The following is an 18,007-nucleotide window of genomic DNA, read 5'->3' on the forward strand; positions in this document are numbered from 1 at the left end:
TTTTGAGTGTCTATGGGATCAAATAATGTAATCATGATCCCATAGACATCCAGAAATTGAGTGAAACTAAGCAAGTAAACTAAGGGGGAGTGAGGGAGGCGCCTTTTTCCAAGCTTTGTCTGAGAGGAGGCCCACAGTCTCAGACTTTCAAACCCCTGTTTTAGATGTATTTATTTTTAAAGTATTTTTCCAAACTATCCCTAGCCATCAACCTTACTGCTTAAATTAAAAAGAGTCTTCAAAATGAGGAGCTTTTACAAGTATATCTATTACATAGCATCTACAGAGGTCACAAATAAATCACAAGACAAGATGGTGCATCATCTCTAACATGACAGTATAATAAATAGTGTGACACTTTTAACACTTCAGGGAAGCGGTTAATAACCCACTGTCACCATCAAAATCAGGCTTCCTGTAAGATCGTTCTAACTTCCTTCATATTGGATGTGTGAGGTTTGTGGTTTATAAATTAGCAATTTTAACAACGCTGCCTGATGCAGAAGCTGGCTTTGTGGTGGTGTGTCGTAATGGGCGGTATTGTTGTCTTGTTGCCGGTAGCAGCTTATGTGAATCTTTCTTGGTATTTAAAGCTTGGCTGTAATAAAGAGGATCTTGTCGTCTCTGCAGCCACTCCCAAGACAGTGCTGTGACAGTGACCCTTAGACAGGAACTGTTTAAACACTATCGATACTTATCCACCCACTGGGGATCTGGTTTGCTCTGCCTGCTGGATGCTGAAGCTTTACTGTACGTCAGAGAAAATTATATTATGAGTGCCTGTCTGGATCTCTGGCGGATGACAGAGTCGGACATTAATAGATGCAAGTACCAAATATGGGCAGTAATAGGTGTGGGCTGGTTGGATATGCACACGGTGCAAGCATACAAAGTTAAACAATTCAAGTTTAATACACCACAGACAGACACACACACACACACACACACACACACACACACACAGGTATTTCCCCTGGCGCAGGTTCTGACTGGTTGTTCTCACCATCAGCTCTCTTTGGTCTTCGAGGTTCTTGAGGAATGAGGAGAATTCCTGCAAAGATTCATCTAGAGAAAAAAAAAAAAATTAAACACGGTAATAAATGCAATCACTCTATCTCACTCTCTCTCTCACACACACACATGCAGCTTAAAATACATTATGATTATCAGCTGTTCCCACTAAAGGTGCACACCAAAAACTGCTCTTAATGTGCTGGTAGAGAAAAAAACATAAACAAACATTGCGATGTGGTGTTAACAGAACTAGTGGTTAGTTTCCATCATGCAAGGAGGCAAACCAACACTTACCAATACATTTCTCATCATCGGTCTTCGCATCACCAACGTACTCAAACTGAAACTCTCCCAGGCACTGGGCGAACTTCCGCTGCGCCATCCCAAGCTCTGCAAAAACATGACAAATATAAAAAAAACATTACAAGCAGTGCATTTAAAAGGAGGCTGAATGATTAATATGATTATACTGTATATTCAATCTACAAGTTTTACTGTCCTGTCCTGAGGAAAAATGTTGTAAAAATGTAACACAATATATAAGCTGTCATGAGAAGGAGGTCTGATACTTCACACAGTGTTAACCACTTTGCAAACATCCTGCTACAGTCTGCTACATCCTGTTGCACATCAAACCCTGATGTACCACATCATCAGGGCAGGTACCGCAGGTTAACACATTTAAATCTATATTTAATCATCGGTGCGTGTGGCAGTCATAGCTTACACAAATAAAGAGAAAAGAAATAGCAGGATGCTACCAGTGTATAATGCTGGATAGCCCCAGAAGGAAGTTGATAGTTATACCCTACAGTTGTTCAATATAGGCAAAATATCATGTCTAATTTTTAGTTTTCAAGATATATGATAGTATTTTGCTTTCTCAGCTTAAGTAGCTGTAATTAAATGTAATGTAATCCAATGCCAGTCTTATGTAGAGCTGCAATGAATCATCGATTAATTGTCAACTATTAAATTGATAATCGATTAATCGGTTTATGGGTAATTATTAAAGAAAATACAGTTAAAATTCTCTGATTCCAGCTTCTTAAATGTGAATATTTTCTGGTTTCCTTACTCGTCTATGACATTTGAGGACGTCATCTTGGGCTTTGGGAAACAATGATCGACATTTTCACACCATTTTCTGAAATCTTATAGACTAAACAACTAATCGATTAATCGTAAAAATAATTAATTATTAGTATAATAATTAGTTAGTTGCAGCCTAAAATACCACACATTCCTTTGGGTTACCAGTGCAATATGTAAATTACAGTGCAAAAATGTACATCTATAGCACTGATGACATACAAAAATGCAAGTACTGCAAACTTAATATCATTAAATCTCATATACAATGTATTGACCAGCCCTAGTACCTTAAAAACAGCATAAATCTCTCATTAATCAAAAGGAGCATACAATATAACCAGTATATCTCTCCTGAAAAGCCTCTCACGCCGTTACACGTTGTTATGAGACAACCCTACCGGATAGGGAACCAATTAATATCCATTTAATCTTGTTGCTGTTAACCTCTTTAATAAATGGCAGACAGGCTAGCCGAACCTCAGGCGAGCCCTAACATGGGTAAAGACTCTCTGAAAAGTGCCCTCACCCATGTAAATTGTGCATAAATGCTCCTAGATCTGCATTAAAACAATTTCAGATTGTGGGAGGTGGATAAATGCTGCACCCTCCACTACACCCATTGCACACCAGTAAATACAGCAAACCAGATCTATTTCCAAACAGTGAAGAGATTCCCCGTGGTGGGCTCTCTGACCCGTGGCAGTCCCCCAGGGGGAAGCATGACAGAATGCGGCACGGGTATTTTAAGACTGGAGCTGTGAGCAGTACACTGAGGAGCAGTGTCAGTAGATGTGGCAGATAGCTGGGACTCTATAGGGAACAATCAACTGAGCTACACCATTGAATAGAGCTCGGAGTCTGCTGAGCATCTGTGACTGCTACAAAAGCACTCAACAGCTGACTGGAAGGTAGAGCTGCAACTAATGATTATACTTTAATACTGAGTCATTTCAGAAAATATTTTAAATTGTCTTTTTAGTCTAAAAAAAATGCTAATAATACTGAGAAATATCCATCATTATTTTCCGGAGCCGAAGAGTTTCAAATTGCTAATTATGTCTGACCAACAAAGGTATCTAACAGAGAAAATTACTTAAGTAATATAGAGGTTTGTTCTCTCATTGTTGCAGTTGACAGAATTCTTAAAAACAATTATGAATCTCATCGCAAACTGCATTGTTTTGCTGTTCATGCAACCTCAACTGGCTTTAACCTTTTAACAATCCGACGACCAATATTCTGTCTTTCAGAGGTTGTAGCGGGCTCCGATTTAGAGCTGGAGTGATAATATTAGTATCATATGAAACTACAAAAACCTAAGGAATCAATTGTTATCATCCATGTCATGTTAGCTTGTCAGGAATGCTAAATAACGCTCCAAAGTTGGGCTACATTTTGGCTGAGGAAAAACTGGCATGGCGATTTTCAAAGGGGTCTCTTGACCTCTGACCTCAAGATATGTGAATGAAAATGGGTTCTGTGGGTACCCACAAGTCTCCCCTGTACAGACCACTTTATGATAATCACATGCAGTTTGGGGCAATACAAATGTGTTATTTTTGCATATACCTAAAAATGGCGTAATTGAATATTTCTGCATACTAGGGTCCCTAAACAGTCTTGGAATTACATAAATTGGGTATCACTGGAAAGCTGAGACTCTTGTGGCTCCAATACAACCACGAACTAGAGACGTAGGGCATTCAGAGGATCTATCACTTTCCTAAGTAGATTGACAATAAGACTAACTTGACACAGAGTGCTGGGCTGCGTTTCAAATAAATCTTCAGATTCCCAGCTTTCAGATGATGTACACCACTTCTATGTGGCATACCTAGACGAAGTTAAGGTGGACGATTCAGGCTTTCCTAAAGACAGCAGAGGTCATCCAATATTCTGTGAAAGAAAGGCCCTGGATGCTCAGAAGCTTAACAATTACAGTACATTTTTTGTTGAATGCATAGTAATAACATTTCATAATAATAAAATACAGATAATAAAACAACCTGGCATAATCATTTTTAGTTCATTTATTTGAACTGTCTATCCTGCTGTTTACACTCTCCAGGTTCTCGGAGCGATGTGTGTACTCATGCTATGGATTAAATCTACAGTCGGGCCCAAAGCCCAGACATGTGAGAGGTGTTGGACAATGTCTGCCTGAGCCTGGCACAAAGGGCATAGCTTCTGCCTCAATTATTTATTTCAAACAGTCTGAAATCCACTGCTGGTTGCTCTTCAGCTCACTCTCAAATCTTTACAACCCCCAAAGCACACAAGGAAATGTGGGCAAACAAACACCTGTGGTTGACTCCTTTGCCCAATTTGTGTAAATCTGCAGGAAGCTAAGGGATGCAAAACAGACAATGGGACAGCTTGTGTATTACAGTATTTACAATTGTTTGTTCTTTGAGTAGGTCTCAATATAGCACGTAGAGGAAATGTTCTTTCTTTACATGTGGGTGAGGTAATTGTTTTTAAGAAATTAAAAGTTCAAAGAGCAAATGAAATGTGCATAAACATAAAAAGCAAGCTGACTCACTATTAAAATCAGATACAGCTTTTGCACTGGAATGTAGCAAATATACTCTAATGACATTAAGCAAAACAAAAGTATTCATAACTTGTTTATGGCTACTAATAGCTCATTTTCTTGGCTCATGAACTTCTGCGAGACACTGCACAGAACCAACTTTAGATCATTAATCAAGACTGGAGAGGGTCTACTTTGTCCTTTCCTCAGATACCACAGAGACGTGGTAAACAGAAAACAGGCCACTGCACAAGCAACATTAAGAGACTCTGACAAACAATAGCAGCGGAGTGTCAAGTCCTCCGCCTCAGGCACCTCTTTAACCACAGTATTTTGCTGAGGTCAGAGCAGGGAGGAGTATTATAGCATGCCCTTATTATTATAATCAGATGTGAGTTACTGCAAGAATTCATTAGACAATAGTTTAGAGTAGAAAAGTCATATTATAAACTTGTGTCAACCACACCGAATCATTTTGGAGCTCATATCACGAATACACTAAAAGCTTTTCACTTTTTGGCCGGCATGTTTCTGTCACAGAGGTGACTTCTATCTGGTGTAAACACAACCTGATGAACTGCTATGTGGGAGTAGTTAAGTACGGGTCACGGGCATTATTTTCAAAATAAAGGTATGGCAAATATAAGCCCGTACGGTCATTATTTTGGGAGCAAACACTTGCTACGCTGAACTGAATTTCCTTTGAAGTTACAGTCAAATCCTGAAGGAATCCAAACCACACATACAGCTAAAATCCAGACCAGGGTGTGCAAGTCCATAAAAGGTGATTCTGGTCACTCTGGTGTCGGCAATAGTGCTTAATTTGCAGCACATGGAATGACTGCAGACAACACAAGGTCTATCACAAACTCTATAATTTTATAAGACAAGTGAGCGGGATGGAGACAAGACATATTTCTCATTGGATGTAGCATCTTACACCTCTACTCAATTTAAATTGGTAGGCTTTATCTGTGGATGCATGCCCTACAGTAGTGCTGACTGCATCACTATGATCGTATTTCACAACTGCTCGTGTTTTTATTGTCCACTTGACAAGCACAATGTAAGATACAGCCCTTGAGTGGTGAGTATCTGGCAAACACTCACCGCACCACCAATGAAGCAGCGTCTTGCCATGAACTCGGCTTTTCACTTTTACTTTTTTCTTTTTCTCTTGTTTAGTGCTCTACTTTTTTTTGGACAAAGTATCCATTTTTACTGACTGTTTTGGCATGAAAATGGCTTAGCTTTATCAGCATGGAAATCTCCTTATGACAGGCCACTAATAGCATATTCAAACTAGGGCTAGGCAATATGACACTATAATAATGTCTATCGTGTATATATATATATATAGATATATATCTATATATCTATAGATATATATATATATATCTATATATATATATATCTATATAGATATAGATATATATAGATATATATTTATCTATATATATATATATATATATAGATATCTATATATATATAGATATATAGATATCTATATATATATAGATATATATAGATATATATATATCTATAGATATATAGATATCTATATATATATAGATATATATAGATATATATATATATCTATATATATATATATATCTATATATCTATAGATATATATATCTATATATATATATAGATATATATAGATATATATATCTATCGCAATATAGGCTAGGCCTATATTTATTTATTTTTTCTTTATAATTTCACTTAAAACTGTGATGTTAATATGTAGTTATTTCAAATAGACTACTTTATTACCAGAACACGCTATATATTGTGGTATATATCCCTATCAACATATAAAATGACCTATATCATGATAGAAGACATAGCCCTAATTCAAACAAATATACCTTTAATCATATCAGATCCTGTATGAACATCATTTTATAGCTCTCCACATGAGTGATATCATCTAGCCAGACAAACTAAAAAACCTCTTCATCCTTGCTAATACAGCTGAGTGCGAGAACTTCTTAATGCATTCTGGTGCTGAGGTTGAGCTACATAATACTACTCCCAGTGGGTCAAAGTGTAGTTTTATTATCACCAGCTCCCCTCCCCTCTACAGAGCATTTTAGCGTTTTTCCGCAAATGATTCTGGTTTAACTGTTTTGGTTAACTTCCTCTGCACTCATCGGCGTTGTTTCCAGTCCCAGCTTGTGAACATATTGAGGAATTTAGATGCTAAAGAGACTCGTCTAAAGCTCAAAACAGCTAAAAAAGAGGCTGTATGTTGGACTTACATTTGTTGGGTGGCCAGAAACACGACTCCAGATGAATACTAATCTTGTTCAGATGTATAATTAGGCAACTGTTAGCTAACTCTTTCTGTTTTCCATCAGTATACTCCATCTTAGTGGCACCATTTTGAAAATATAACATTTACTTGAATTGCTGTAACTCAATCGTCTTTGCTTTCCCTTCTAATGATCCTTATGTCCAGGGTTGAAAGTGACCAGGTTCCTGCAGTCGGCAGCACTCTGTGCTTTGAAGCAGTCTGCCAGAGGAATGTGGGGAAGATGAGTCTGTCATCTTTTAAGTCCCTGCTTTCGTAGAAAAGCAATTTTAGAGGTTGTATTTTGTTTTAATTTATGCTCATACCAAGTCTCTACTACTCATGTCTTTTTTAGCGCTTTTGGTTCTGCTTTTGTTTGGCTTTGTTATTAATATTTCTTTTTACTTTTACATATTTTCCACATGCATGCCAGACAAGAAGGAAGCTTCGGCTACGGCATGTGTTTATGTTATAACCTTCAAGAATTACCGCTTCGTGGTTGTATGCCTTCGCCAACCAGTCAAGTTGCAGTTTACATCAATGTCTGTCCAAAATGTCATCAATAGATCTTGTTATCCTATCAGACATTTGAGTAAAATTATCATAATTAGCATATGAATCCTTGAGTTATGTCCAAAAACATGTTTTCAAGGTCACAGTGACCTTGACCTTTGACCACCAAATTGTAATCAGTTCATCCTTGAGTCCAAGTGGAAAAAAATCCTTCAAGGCGCTGATATATCGCTTTCACAAGAATGGTACGGATGGGCGAACGGACAACCCGAAAACATAATGCCTCCGGCCACGGCTGTCGCCGACGTGGAGGTATAAAAAATGCATGTTGTTGTTGTTAGTAGCAGTAATATGTGAAGGTCTATAATGAGTTACATTGTTAAACAGAGCATCGCAATCACATCATTACTTATAACCTAAGTCAATTCTCACCATCTAGCTTCATGGGTAATCAGTGACCCTTATGGAGTCATTGTTGGTCAACTGCAGTGCTCAAATGATCCCAAAACACACATGAATGTAGAGTGGAAAGTTCAGCTACTCCCCCAGATAGTAAAAACATGTTTTGACAACATTACACTGAACCTTGACACACCTTAACAAGGTATATTGTGTCTGACGTAAAGTCAGGGCAGTAGCCAACGTCACCGTATTGTAAAAGATAATGAAGAGCTGATGGTATTCTGATAGTAAAAATCAATGCCATTCATTCTTCAAGGTCTTTTTTACTGCCCCATCGCAGAACATAATAAATGCAGGAATTTAATAGGGTTGTTGAATGTTGCACGGCTTTGCCATCTCATAATTTTCTTTCAATTAAATGTGCTAGCCATGTTTTTATTATCCACAGATGTATATCTAAAGCAAATTTGGGTCTTGTACATTTGACTATCGCACGTTATTAGAATATTAAGGGTATCCCTTTAACTCAGCAAAGACTGCATCACAGCTAAGGTCAATGTGGACAATTAGTGTGTACTCCAAGAACAGTGATGTCAAGGGATAGACTTGCAAGCTCTTTATTGGTGCCATATGCGAGCGTGGTGCACAGATCACACCCATCCACAATGTGATTACACAGGCTGCATGCATGTTTAACTCGCTGCAGGGTGGACAGCTAATATGACGATATACGAGGCCAAGCTGTGTGGACTTGATTACGTAAAACATGAAAAATGAATGTTATCCGGTTACATGACGCTCCAGAGTTAATCGACGGCAGGCAACATTCAGAGAAGGAAAAAAAAATAGCGACAGCATTCACGTCCCTGTGTAGTGTCAATTCAAGTTAAAACAGCATAGATCAACTGGATACAATCAGTGGAGCAATAAACAACAGTGTCAGATGAGAAGTCTGCATAACAGATTGAAATGATAGCTGCTGTCCCGGAGGAAAGAACTATCACAAGATAGAAATACCACACACACACACACACACAAGGGCACACAAGTCCAAGGCAAAGGCTTCTCCTGCTTTTTGCCTTTTAAAGCAAGGCATTTCAGAGCAAACCTGGGAACTGTCAAACTTGGCTAGTTTCTCTGCAGAAAGCCAGAGACCTCAGGCTTCTGGCTGCAGTGTGTGAGTCATACAGACCCCACCTTACATGTATCTGATATTACGAGCCAGATTGTTCTGTAATAGGAAAAACATGACAAAATGCCTCGCTCTGTGACATAAACATCGATGCCCCCGTTCAGAGGAGGTGGGTAGAAAAATAAAGATGATACAATGGGGAGGGGGGGAATTGAATCACATGGCTCTGGTTATTATGAGGCACCACAGACCAAAGCAGAGGTGGCTTTTTTCAACCAGACCACTGTCAAAACAAGACAGCAACAAGATACACAAATCACACATATGTGATTTGTGTATCTTGATGCACAAATCACACATATGTGACAAAATAATCTTAACTCAGACGCCCACTTCCTATCTTTTACCTTGAACTTTTTATAAGCTGGTAAATTAGGGATCGACCAATATGTTTTTTTCAGGACCGATACCGATTATTAGTAATCAAGGAGACCGATAACTGATATTTTGAACCGATATACATTTGCAGTAAAAACAAAAATCTTGGTGTCAAAAATGGTTATGTTTTATCCTACCTAATGTGCAAAACAAACCGAAACCGTGACCCAAAAACAGCAAAATAAACCAACCCGTGGGCTTGTTGAACTGTTGCACCACTAGTACAGTAGTAGTTTGTTTTTATTGTGAATCCTCCTGAGGTGAATTTGCCTTTTCTATGCTTACAGCCTCAGGCTGCTGTCACATCAGGCGTTACATGTTAAATACAATATTGTGTCTCTTCCAACATTGTCGCAATGATTCATTAATTACAGTCATGCTTACAAATTTTAGTATGAAATAGTTATTTACAAAAGTTAGTACACTTAAGATAATTAACATCAATTATTTGAACTTTTCCACTTACTGCATGTCTTAAAGCAGGAAACTTTAAATCGCATGTTCTGGCTGCAGCTGCTGCAAAAGTTTTCCCCAAAACAAGCCAGAAAAGGTATGTACATGTCAAAGTTCAGCTGCTGAAGATGTCCACAGTGTATTCATTGGCGCCTGTTACAGTGATGTTTGTTATGATTTCTACAGTCTCATCAGATGTGCCACTTAGGTCAGAGCTGGCCTGGTCCAGGCCCTCAAACAGCGGCCAGCGTTTACATATGGTGCCTTTCCACAGTCCTTCCTGTTCCACTCTCCCATCTTTTCCAGTCCCTATCCCTGCTCCACACTCGCCTCCCACCTTTGCCCTCGACAGAGCCTGCCCACCCATCCCCTCCCACAATCTCTCTCCCCCCAGCTCCCTGCCCACAAAGCATGCATTACTTCATTCATGACTTCCTGATCCTCAAAACAAGACTGTAGGGTGAGGCTGTGCTGAGTAGTATCCTGTCAATAATGACCAATTGGCTAATGAAAGATTTATCAGCAATCTGGGTCTTCTGTTGGCACATATCCAAAAAGTTAGAATACACCATACAATCAAAAGGTGCTTCAAAAATTTCTCAACACTAAGAGCCAAAAAAGGAGCCCCAAAAGCATAGTTGTGCCACCAAGCATCATTTTTACAGTAGGTCTTGTTCTCTCTGGAGTGAGGGATGTAAAAGCGTTCCTCCCACATGACTTCACGTCTTGTACTAATGCGATTTTAATGAAAGATTGTGATGTGGTTCTTTGGCAGAATCAGTAATGTGATTACAGAGAGTAGCAGTGAGCCAAAGCACACCATGGCAGGCTACTCTTAAACCTGTCTACCAATGAGGAAAAAAAAAGACCTTCGCATGGCTGCGTTTGTGGAACTGAAAGTGAAGAAAAAAATTTACAAATTATTTTTGCTTTAAGAGCCAAATGGTCAATACACCAGAGGAAGTCCAGCTGTGGAAAGGACTGACATTGACCGCACTGCGACTGTCCAACTTCACTTTTCAGATGATTGCAACAATAACAGAACATGCTAAAAACACATTGAGAAATGGAGAGTTCATATTTTCTCCCACAAACGAGAAACCAACATGTACTGATGACAACAGTGAGGGGTGATTGAGAGGCTACAGACAGGACACAGTTCCTGTGGAGGAAACCCTCTGAAAACAGAAGCACATCTGCATGTTGCTCCTCTAGTGGGCACTTCCATGTCATAGCTCTCTGGCTCAGGGCCCCGCTATAAGGTTTCCTCTCAGAGCCAAGGACTTTCCGTAGTGGGACATCCTCCTGGTCACTGAAAAGCTGAGAAGGGAATGGGGTGTGGAGATCAACAACTGTCTTTTGGACGGTCCAAACAGCAGATCATTCCGAGGTCAAACATAAAGTAGAGCATTTTATCGTACAACTTTTTAATCCATAACATTTACTATAAGCTGTAAACAAGACTAAATCTGTCAATGTTTACTACTGCATGCTAGATCAACCATTTTTACAACACTATAGAGTGTTAGATCTGATGATGTGACCATCATATACAGAGAGGATTACATAGCTTAGCCTCCCAAAATCAACTCTATTCATCAAAAACAACTGTCTGAGCTTCAAAGCTGCAAACCACAAACAACAAGGCCGATTTAGAAGGAGAAAAAACTGCTGGGCTATTATGTATGATCTCTATGAAGAGGAGAATCAGACACAGGGTCACATTCTCAAGAGACAAGATTATCAGACTAATGTCCCAGTAATAAGACCAAAGCAGGAGCTGAGCTCCACCCAGAGAGTGTAAATAAATTAACAACACTGTTACTTTTGAACTGATTTATACTTGAGCTATTGCTAAAACTAGGGCTGTGTATTGGCAAGAATTTGGCGATACCATACGTATCATGATCCAGGGGTTACAATTCAATATATTGCGATATATTGCGATACTGTAAGCAAGGCGATATATTGCGATTAAAAATATATAGTTTATGAAAACTGTCATAGTATAACGTAACATGCATGTAAACTATTAATTAAAAATCAATAATGTTTTTAATATTGCGCTACTCTATATTACTAATATTTTCTTACACCCCTAGCTAAAACTACTCGTATGATGGTTAAGGTTAGGCATTGACCTTGAATAGTTAAGGTTAGGCATTGGCCTCGAATGGTTAAGGTTAAGCATTGACTTTGAATGGTTAAGGTTAAGCATTGACTTTGAATGGTTAAGGTTAGGCATTGACCTCGAATGACCTTGAATAGTTATGGTTAGGCATTGACCTCCAATGGTTAGGGTTAGACATTGACTTTGAATGGTTATGGTTAGGCATTAACCTCGAATGACCTTGAATAGTTAAGGTTAGGCATTGACCTCAAATGGTTAAGGTTAGGCTCGAATAGTTAAGGTTAGGCGTTGTCCTTGAATAGTTAGGCTTTGTCCTTGAATAGTTAAGGTTAGGCTTTGTCCTTGAATAGTTAAGGTTAGGCGTTGTCCTTGAATAGTTAGGCTTTGTCCTTGAATAGTTAAGTTTAGGCTTTGTCCTTGAATAGTTAAGGTTAGGCGTTGTCCTTGAATAGTTAGGCTTTGTCCTTGAATAGTTAAGGTTAGGCGTTGTCCTTGAATAGTTAAGGTTAGGCATTGACCTCAAATGGTTAAGGTTAGCGAGACTCGCTAGAGTTTTTGCAAGTTTTCGCAATTTGTGGGTTACCTGCTAGACAAGACCAAATATACTTCAACAAATTAATAAATTATTAAAATTGATTGATTGAAATTAAAATGTTATATTGATTGTTTCAGCTCTACCTGCAACATGAGTGTTATCATTCACACACACACACACAGTTGACAGCTACTCAGCACAGTTTGGATTAATCAGCCTCGCCTCAAATTAAATATCAAGGCAGGCAACACCCATTGTAAATAGTAGTGTATTGTTTCTACTTCTGGTCAACATTGAAAAAACAGCCAGGCCATGGGGCATTATTATCATTTTAATACTTTGCTGTGTCATTTGGATAATGTTTAAGTTGCTCTCCTACTGCTATTAGAGTAAACACCTCATGATTACAGTTATCAAAGAATGCCAACAACAGTCATTTGACAGATGAAGAGAGCAGGCCACATTTTCAAAAACAGTCTCCACAGGCTGAGCAAAATAGGATGAGAGGACTTCATTAATGTCAATACATAAGTACATGACCTGACCAGTGACCTCCAGTTCCTTCCTGAAATTTCTACTGACTTTGCAGTATTCCCAGTAGGAGCGTATAACCACGGTTCCTTATTCTCATAAGCCAGAAGCTACTGCAACCCAGACCTAATGAGGGTTAACAGACTTGATCTGTGATGTACGTCACATGTTGGACACACTTCAAATCAACTTTAAAAAAAAAAAACAGATGCATAGTTTAGCCACAGTCATATAAGGCATGAAATACAAGACATGACATGTCCTCCTGGAACGGGATACTTGTGTATTAGTTTACACCACCAGCAGAGCATCAATATCAACTCATCTGTGTGAATACCAGAGTTCACCACGGTGGTCTGTGGAAGTTCGACGTTCCACGTGGTTGCAAAAACTGAAAGTGGCATGTAATCTTTCAACTATAAGTCAGAGCAGGTAAATGAAACATGAGTAGAAAGTATGAAGACAAGGTCACGATTACTGTTTACTTGAAGGTTACAAATGAAAAGATGTGTTATTTAGGCAACGCTGTACACATGGTATGATCACTTATCGTAAAAACAATTGCTCTCCTGAGAGTTTTACACACATTAATAGATCTTACAGGAAGAATGAGTAGGATGTGTCGGTTGCGGTTTGCAAACCAAACATTCAGAATTGCTCAACGACACTAGAAGGGCACGCCCCCTGATCATGTAATGTTTTATACTTCTGGTGAATACAATCCAATCAACCTTATTTCCATATATGTATTTTGTATATACAGTTCCCTTTGTTATTTTGAAAAACGAATGTAGTCACACGTGTATACTTCTGCTAACTTTGCAGAGTCCGTTGCTAGCTCTGCCGTCAGCTCCGTTGTCTTTAAACATTCATACAGTTTCAGTTTTGGAGGAATATTCACCATGATGACAGAGACTCACTCAAGCGAACAGGTACAATAGGCCACAAGTATGCAAATAACAGCTTAGCACAACAGTTATGTACAGTACATACAGGAGGAGCACAGTGTGAAGCAGAAGGAGCCACAGCAGCAGCATTAGGCCATGCTGGGTTCCTCCCATGTTAGCTGAATCTATAGAAGAGGTGACTGAGGACAGACTTCTCCTGTGACATGCATAGACAGCTTGAATCCACACATCCATCATGACTGGTGTCAACATTGCAGAGGTCTCCTTGACACGTGTGAGGCACCTAAATAATACTACTACTGCTTCATTTGAACACCATAACACACTTAAATATTGCAGATAATCAGGTAAATCTCTTTGTAACCTTTTGACCCTGTGTCAAGTGTATACTTTGCACCAAATCATGGAGCTCAACTTAAGTAGAAAAACAACTTCAGGTCAGGATGAAGCTGCCTCAGCCTGAGGATTATTGTGTTCTGCAGTTATGCATTGTGCAAATTAATAAAACAATGTTAATATTTTTTAACAACAACTTGCTCAAAAGCATCCATTTGGACAACACAATCTTATACAATATGATCATATCGTCATGGAAACATGATAAATTACACATTTAAATTGTTTAGGCAGAGTAGGAATTTCTGGCACGAATTCACCTACTTCGAAGGTGCACGGAGAAGGGAGAAGGGAAAAGGTCTGAAGAGGTGAACTTTATTGTCAGAGTGACGCATTTGTGGCCTGGACCATGATGAAGGCCAAACGCCCACATTATTTATACTACAAGTGCTAAAAACTGCTAAAGCTATGAGGTCCGCGTGCACTAAGACCGCTGTGCAAACTTGATTACATCTTGCTGGTTCTTGAACACTTTAGGCTGTCCTAAAGGCAAAATGAAAGACATACCTGGGTGACAAAACAAAGTCTGTCTGAAGGTTTTAGAGTAGGAAAACATATTGTGTGAGTGTGACAGTCCAAAGCACTAAGCAATTGTGCACCTGATTTGACTGTTATCAGGCCATTAATTAGGTGTTATCAGTCACTATAAGCACCATAGATGTGGGTCATTAGAGGCCTACTATACCTACTATGTTGTTAAAGTGAAAGTGAAACTTAAAAGCAACACAAACATGTTGTAAAACTGAATGAAACGTCACCTTTTTGAACATAAACAAAAAGGCTTATTTAGGGTTAGGCAACAAAACTACAACTTATTTAGGTTTTATGCAACAAAACTACAACTTCTTTAGGTTTAGGTTTTAGGTTATTCTGTTTATTCTGTCACTCTTAAGCAAGCTGTTTGCTCCACAACATAACCTGAGAAAGAGGTTGTTACAATAGTGGACACCATGAAGACCCCTAACGCTTTGTTGCATTGATGAGGTTCTTCCCATCTTTGTACAGTTCTTATAACACAAAGAGGCTGAAGGGTTTTCCTACAAGACATATTTACAGCAGAGCAGTCCATTTTTTTCTGTCTGTAAGCACTGAGCACCTTACAAACAAGCCCTGCCCACAAGACTAGAGTTCAAAGAGATAATAATCTAATCATTTTAACCCAATAGAGGTGTGTGTGGCTGAGAGCAAATAGAGCAGGGGGGTTATTAAAATAACTCATGAATAACAATCCTCATAAAAAAAAGCAGAAAATAAGGCAATATTCCAACAGATAAGAAAGACAACGCCTTGGTCTGGTTGTAAAGACAGTCTCTTGTGTTATTTGACAATTTTTCATCTATTTTAGGCTGTCCTAAAGGCAAAATGAAAGACATACCTGGGTGCCAAACAAAGTCTGTCTGAAGGTTTTAGAGTAGGAAAACATATTGTGTGAGTGTGACAGTTCAAAGCACTAAGCAATTGTGCAACTTCTTTAGGTTTAGACAACAAAACTACAACTTCTTTAGGTTTAGGCAACAAAACTACAACTTATTTAGGTTTTATGCAACAAAACTACAACTTCTTTAGGTTTAGGTTTTAGGTTATTCTGTTTATTCTGTCACTCTTAAGCAAGCTGTTTGCTCCACAACATAACCTGAGAAAGAGGTTGTTACAATAGTGGACACCATGAAGACCCCTAACGCTTTGTTGCATTGATGAGGTTCTTCCCATCTTTGTACAGTTCTTATAACACAAAGAGGCTGAAGGGTTTTCCTACAAGACATATTTACAGCAGAGCAGTCCATTTTTTTCTGTCTGTAAGCACTGAGCACCTTACAAACAAGCCCTGCCCACAAGACTAGAGTTCAAAGAGATAATAATCTAATCATTTTAACCCAATAGAGGTGTGTGTGGCTGAGAGCAAATAGAGCAGGGGGGTTATTAAAATAACTCATGAATAACAATCCTCATAAAAAAAAGCAGAAAATAAGGCAATATTCCAACAGATAAGAAAGACAACGCCTTGGTCTGGTTGTAAAGACAGTCTCTTGTGTTATTTGACAATTTTTCATCTATTTTAGGCTGTCCTAAAGGCAAAATGAAAGACATACCTGGGTGCCAAACAAAGTCTGTCTGAAGGTTTTAGAGTAGGAAAACATATTGTGTGAGTGTGACAGTTCAAAGCACTAAGCAATTGTGCAACTTCTTTAGGTTTAGACAACAAAACTACAACTTCTTTAGGTTTAGGCAACAAAACTACAACCTCTTTAGGTTAAGGCAACAAAAAACAGTTGGGTTTAGGCAATAAAACTACAACCTCTTAAGGTTTAGGCAACAAAAACAGTTGGGTTTAGGCAATAAAACTACAACCTCTTAAGGTTTAGGCAACAAAAACAGTTGGGTTTAGGCAATAAAACTACAACCTCTTAAGGTTTAGGCAACAAAAAACAGTTGGGTTTAGGCAATAAAACTACAACCTCTTTAGGTTTAGGCAACAAAAAACAGTTGGGTTTAGGCAATAAAACTACAACCTCTTAAGGTTTAGGCAACAAAAACAGTTGGGTTTAGGCAATAAAACTACAACCTCTTTAGGTTTAGGCAACTCATGAATAATTGTCCTCATAAAAACAGCATAAAATAAGGCAACATTCAAACAGATAAGAAAGACAACGCCTTGGACTGGTTGTAAAGACAGTGTCTTGTGTTGTTGGAGCTGTTTGCTCCACAACATAACCTGAGAAAGAGGTTGTTACACTAGTGGACCTTTTCCCAAGGCAAGAAGTGCATTGATTTAGTGTGACATTTCTTAACAGTACAAAACATTAACTTACGCTTTGTTGCATTGATGAGGTTCTTCCCATCTTTGTACAGCTCTTTGATAAACCTGTTAGTTTTGTCCAGCTCAGCTTCATGAGCCTTGATCTTCTCCCTGAAGCTGGGGCTGTCCAGATAGCACTCACTGAACTCCAGTGGGTGTAGTCCCATTGCTGTCACACACTTGATTGCTTCAACAACGGGGGAAACTGGTAAAAAAAAAAAAGCACGCTTACTTTCTTTTGTAGCGTAAATAAATAAAAAGCAGCTAATATAATCAAAGTACCGCTCTTTTCGCTGGTAGTTTCAAGTCTAGCAGAGTAAACATAGCTGGCTATGTGAAACAGGAGCAGCAGCAGCAGCTAACGACGGTTAGCATGGCAACTAACTTCTGACTCCGTTCCACAGTTGCTAAACAACGACAAAGAGCAGCTAACAGGTAGAATGGTTAAAAGGTGAGAGCGATGCGTTAACGGGTTTAGAGTTCATTGGGAAGTCGGTTCACGGGAGTTGTCAGCAAAGTCCCGGTATAGCTGTAATCCTAGTTTTCCTTCCTCCATCAGGCGTTACTCCACCTAGACCTCGCAGAGTGACAGATTGAGAAACTCTGCTGACATCTGTGTGTGCGTGTAGCAAAACTTCTACCAGAGACTCTGCAAGATGGTTTAGTTGTGTGTACTTCCGCCTTCGCTTCGCTGCCCCGGGGGTGAGCACTGATTTGGTTTGTTAGATGGTTGGTTAAAGATGTCAGCAGTGAACACTTATATATTGCATTTGGGAGTGTGACAAAATCAAGGAATTCTGGAGGGAGGTGATCAATAAAATCATGATCAT

General features: G+C 38.9%; 1 protein-coding gene across 4 annotated transcripts in view; it reads right to left on the reverse strand.

The window, feature by feature from the left end:
• arhgap10 (Rho GTPase activating protein 10) overlaps positions 1-17,833 on the reverse strand; it is a 61,823-nt gene extending 43,990 nt beyond the window's left edge. The window contains exons 1-4 of one of the 4 annotated variants that reach the window (XM_037764593.1): positions 17,460-17,832; positions 17,191-17,364; positions 1,309-1,404; positions 1,004-1,065 (exon numbers count right to left, since the gene is read on the reverse strand). In XM_037764593.1, the coding sequence (XP_037620521.1) occupies positions 1,004-1,065; positions 1,309-1,404; positions 17,191-17,344 (312 nt within the window). In that variant the 5' untranslated portion in view covers positions 17,345-17,364; positions 17,460-17,832. Of the gene's footprint in view, positions 1-1,003; positions 1,066-1,308; positions 1,405-15,345; positions 15,403-17,190 lie in introns of those variants that run through there. The other 3 variants (XM_037764594.1, XM_037764592.1, XM_037764595.1) reach the window with 3 other exon arrangements.
• Positions 17,834-18,007: the final 174 nt, after the last annotated feature.

This window comes from Sebastes umbrosus, chromosome 3 (genome assembly GCF_015220745.1).
Source record: "Sebastes umbrosus isolate fSebUmb1 chromosome 3, fSebUmb1.pri, whole genome shotgun sequence".
In the NCBI taxonomy this organism is placed as follows: domain Eukaryota; kingdom Metazoa; phylum Chordata; class Actinopteri; order Perciformes; family Sebastidae; genus Sebastes; species Sebastes umbrosus.